Here is a 3401-nt window from a genome sequence, read left to right on the forward strand (position 1 = left end):
CCCGGGCGGCTCCGGCGGCGCCGCCGCGCGCCCGCACCGGCCGCTCCGGCCCCGTGGCCCGGGAGCCCCGCGCGCATCCCGGGAACCCGCGGAGCGTCCCGTGTGCTCCGAGCTTGGGGCTTCATCCCGCCACCGGCATCTTCCCATGAGCTTCCAGCCCAACCGCCCATGCCAATGGGAGCCATTCCCGCACGCTTGGAGCCTGCAGGCTCATCCCGGTGCCGCTGTGTTCCCATGTGCTCCAGACTCAGTTCCTCATCCTGGCACTGTCATATTCCCATGAGCTTCCAACCCCTTGGCCCATGCCAATGGGAGCCATTCCCGCAAGCCTGGAGCCTGGAGGCCCATCCCAGTGCCACTATCTTCCCATGTGCTCCAGACTCAGTTCCTCATCCTGGCACTGGCATCTTCCCGTGCCCTTCCAGCCCAGTGCCCCATCCCAACGGGAGCCATTCCCACACGCTTGGAGCCTGCAGGCTCATCCCGGTGCCGCTGTCTTCCCATGCGCTCCGAACCCAGCGCCTCATCCCAGCGCCTTTCCCGCTGCTCCAAGGCCAGCCCCTCATCCTAACAGCTCCGTCTTCCTGCACGCTTCCAGCCCATCCCAATGTCTTCCCGCACACCCGGAGCCCGCAGCTCATCCCGGTGCCACCACCTTTCCATGCTCTCCAAAGCTGGTGCCTCATCCAAACGTCACCATCATCCCAGATGCCTCCAGCCCCGCAGCCCATCCCAATGTCACATCTCCCAACACGCTCCATGCCCGGCGCCCATCCCGCACCGGCGCCTTCCCGCGCGCTCCGCGCCCGGCGGCTCATCCCGGCCCCGGGGCCCGGCCCAGCCGGCTCGCAGAGCCAGTCGGGTGGCTTCTGGGCTCCTTCCCGCCTGGGAACGGCCCTATTATCCCGAGAGTCCTTCCGCGCCGGCGCTCTGGCGCGCTTCCCGGCCCCGCCGGGGCTCTCCGTGCCTGGTGCCGGTTCCTGGAGCGCCATGTCCGTTCCCGGGGCCGAAACCCATGGATCTTGCATGCGGGTGGACAAGGGGGTGAGGAAGAGGAACAGGAGCTTTCGGGGCGGATGAGCACCTGCCACCCGGGATCCAGCTCTTTGGGATGAGCTGGGGGCTCCTGTGGCATTCCTGACAGGGATCTACTGGGATGTTCCAGCCTCCATGGCCTCCTTGCTCAACTCGGTGCCAAAGGGACACCTGGGATGAGCCCGGGGTGTTGTGTCCCAGGGGGATCATCATGGAGCTCCCACCGGTGGGACAATCCTTGTCACACAGGAGCCCTGGAGACCTATCCATGGGGATCATCACGGGAGGTCCCACTGATGGGACAACCCCAGGATAATCCTTGGGAGATGCAGCTCCATGGGGATCATCATGGAGGTCCCACCAAGGGACAAACCTCACTGCCTAGGATGAGCCCTGGAGATGCACATCCATAGGGAACACCATGGAGCTCCCATCAATGGGATGACCATCACTGCCTAGGATGAGCCCTGGAGATGCACATCCATAGGGAACACCATGGAGCTCCCATCAATGGGACAAACTTTGTTGCTTGGGATGAGCCTTGGAGATGCAGATCCATAGGGAATATCATGAAGGTCCCAGCTGCAGGACAACCCCTGGAAGGGGTTCCCTGACCCACACACACATGCACATTTTGGGGTCAGTCTTAGACACTTTGGGCCATCCCAGTCCCTTCCAGAGAATACGGGGGAATTTGGGATCCGGACGGCACCGGGACGCAGGGAAGACCTGGAGGAGCGATTGCGATCCCATGCCAGGATGTCCCGGGAATCCAGCCCGGGAGCGACGGGATGCAGTGAGGGAACCGCCGCTCCGGCCGGCAAATGCCGCTCATCCCTGCGATGCCGTTTCCAAGGCTACGGAGCCCGGCACGTGCCTGGCGCTACCCGCCGGAGTTGGGAAGGAGGAACGGAAAAAAAATATAATCAGGGATCACCTTGAGCCGGGGAAAAAGAAAAAACCCACACAGGGAAAAGGCGGCGGGTGTTTTAACCCCTGGACTGCCGGCCGTGCCGGGAAGCGACGCTCTCCGGAGCCGTGCCGGACGGGACCGCGCATTCCCATGGGATTCCCCTCCCCGGCTCCCCCAAACCGGGTTTTTTACCCGGCAAAGAGCCGGGTCGCTGCCCCCGGAACCGAGGAAGTTTGGGAGCGAGCGGCGGCTTCCTCCTCGGAACAAAGAGGGATCGCGGCGGGGGGAGGACACAGCGCCCGGATCCGGCGCCGTGGGACAGAGCAAGCGGGTGGCCGGGGCGGCCGGCGGTTTTGGGGGAAAAAGGGGGCTTTTTGGGGGCGGGAGGAGGGGCGACCTCGGGGCACCTGCTCCGGGTGCTGCCGCCGCCGCGGCACCTGCTCCGACTCGGAGCTTCCCGGCAGCCTGGGCTGTGCTGGGCTATTGGGGCTGTACTGGGCAATACTGGGCTATACTGGGCCATACTGGGCCATTCTGGGCCATACTGGGCCATTCTGGGCTATATCATGCCATTCTGGGCTATAACTATGCTACACTTTGCCATACCGGGCCATACTGGGCTAGACTGGGCTATGCTGAGCCATGCTGGGCTATAAGTATGCTACACTTTGCCATACTGGGCCATACTGAGCTAGACTGGGCCATGCTGGGCTATAAGTATGCTACACTTTGGCATACTGGGCCATACTGGGCTAGACTGGGCTATACTGTGCCATGCTGTGCCATACTGGGCTACAGCCCTGCCATACCATACCATAACCATGCTATACTGCACCACACCATGCCCTACCGGGCTATAACCGTGCCGTACCGGGCTATACCCGTGCCATAATGCGCTATACCATGCTATATTGCCCTATACCATAGGGCTACAGCCGCGCTACACAGCGCCATACCGGGCTATAACCGTGCCATACCGGGCTATAACTGTGCCATACCATGCCATATTGCACCCTTGCAGACCATAACCCTGCCATACCGGGCTATACCCGTGCCATAATGCGCTATACCATGCTATACTGCCCTATACCATAGGGCTACACAGCGCCATACCGGGCTATATTGCTCCATACTGTGCTAGCCTGCAGCCACCCCACACCGCAGCGTGCCGGGGCGGTCCGTAGGACCCCGGTCCGGTCCATACGGCCCCGGTCCGGTCCATACGGCCCCGGTCCGGTCCATAGGGGCTCACCTTGGCGAAGTAGAGCATCCAGAGCTCGTAGAGGCGCTCGCGGGAAGCCATGCTCCGCGCCCGGGGCCGCTCACGCGCCGCGCCGCCGCCGCGGGACCATGGCTGGGAGATTCGGCCCGGTTCGGCTCGGTTCGGCCCGGTTCGGTTCGGCTCGGTTCGGGGCGCTTCCCGCTCGGGCTCGGGCTGGGGCTGGGCGGCGGC

General features: G+C 63.5%; 1 protein-coding gene across 1 annotated transcript in view; it reads right to left on the reverse strand.

Annotated features, from left to right (window-relative positions):
- The window catches only part of NBEAL2 (neurobeachin like 2), a 23465-nt gene extending 20166 nt beyond the window's left edge, over positions 1-3299 (reverse strand). The window contains exon 1 of the mRNA XM_026039669.1: positions 3201-3299. Coding sequence (XP_025895454.1) covers positions 3201-3251 — 51 coding nt within the window. The 5' untranslated portion in view covers positions 3252-3299. The remainder of the gene's footprint in view (positions 1-3200) is intronic.
- Positions 3300-3401: the final 102 nt, after the last annotated feature.

Source organism: Nothoprocta perdicaria, unplaced genomic scaffold, assembly GCF_003342845.1.
Source record: "Nothoprocta perdicaria isolate Ctin4 unplaced genomic scaffold, notPer1 scaffold_237, whole genome shotgun sequence".
NCBI lineage: Eukaryota > Metazoa > Chordata > Aves > Tinamiformes > Tinamidae > Nothoprocta > Nothoprocta perdicaria.